Source organism: Eimeria mitis, genomic scaffold (genome assembly GCF_000499745.2).
Source record: "Eimeria mitis Houghton genomic scaffold, Emh_scaff2544, whole genome shotgun sequence".
NCBI classification, from domain to species: domain Eukaryota; phylum Apicomplexa; class Conoidasida; order Eucoccidiorida; family Eimeriidae; genus Eimeria; species Eimeria mitis.
In genome coordinates this window covers 69-987 of record NW_013570885.1, presented here as the reverse complement: position 1 = coordinate 987, position 919 = coordinate 69, and the positions used below count along the sequence as shown (strand labels likewise).

Sequence of the window (919 nt, the reverse complement as noted above, 5' to 3'; positions counted from 1 at the left end):
GCGGCTGTGCGGATGGAAAAGACAAATTCTCTGCAGCACCACTAACCTCAGAACGTGAGCCTCCTGCTGCCGCTGCTGTCCCGGCCGCTACTGCTGCTGCTGCTGCAGAGTTGCTGCCACGGCAAGCTGCAGTTGCGGCCGCCACGCCTCCCGCTGCGCGACGGCTCGGTGTGCCTGTATTGCTGCCGCTGCTGCTTGGGCAGCGCTGCTGCAACATCTGTTGCAGCTGATCCAGGTGTGTGAATGTGAAAGGCGACGGGGGGGAGGGCTGCTGCGACGGGACGAGGATTGGCTGCAGCACTTCCTGTGCTATTCGGTGCACAATGTCCGATATAGAGGCTTCTAGAGGCAAAACAGACTTAAATGCAGACACTCCATTGCAGCAGCTGCTGTTGCTGTAGCCGTTGCTGCTGTTGTTTAGAGCGGCACCAGGCGAGCATCCAGCAGCTCCTGCTGCCGCTGTTGAGACGCCAGTCGTGGCAACCGACCCCCGAGGGGTGCCAACCGCTGTAGAACCCACCATTCTGCTGCTGCTGGTGCTGCTGCAGGTGTCCGGAGGGGACTGATGAGGGTGTCTGCTGCAACAGCAGCAACAGCAGCAACTGCAACAACGGCAGCAAGCTGATGGGAGCTGCGGAGGTTGACTCTGGCGGTATTGCTGGTTATTCTTGCGCGTCGCAGCAGCAGCAGCTGCTGCTGCTGCAGCAGCTGCTGCTGCTGCTCTTTGATTTGCTCCTGCTAGTTGCGCCCGGAGGTCTTGAGGAATAAACCGGGAGAGACCGTCAGAGCAGCAGCAGCGGCAGCAGCGGCAGCATTACGCAGGAGCAGCCAGCAGGAGCACAAGGGAATCCATACCGCTTAAATGCCGTTTTCTTATTGTTGCAGATTTAGCGGGAAACAATTGAATGAAATTACGGCG

General features: G+C 59.0%; 1 protein-coding gene across 1 annotated transcript in view; it reads right to left on the bottom strand.

Moving 5' to 3' along the window:
- EMH_0055320 (histone acetyltransferase GCN5, putative) overlaps positions 1–523 on the bottom strand; it is a gene marked incomplete at both ends in the record, with an annotated part of 3,575 nt that extends 3,052 nt beyond the window's left edge. The window contains one exon of the mRNA XM_013497222.1: positions 47–523. Within this exon, the coding sequence (XP_013352676.1) occupies positions 47–523 (477 nt within the window). The remainder of the gene's footprint in view (positions 1–46) is intronic.
- Positions 524–919: the final 396 nt, after the last annotated feature.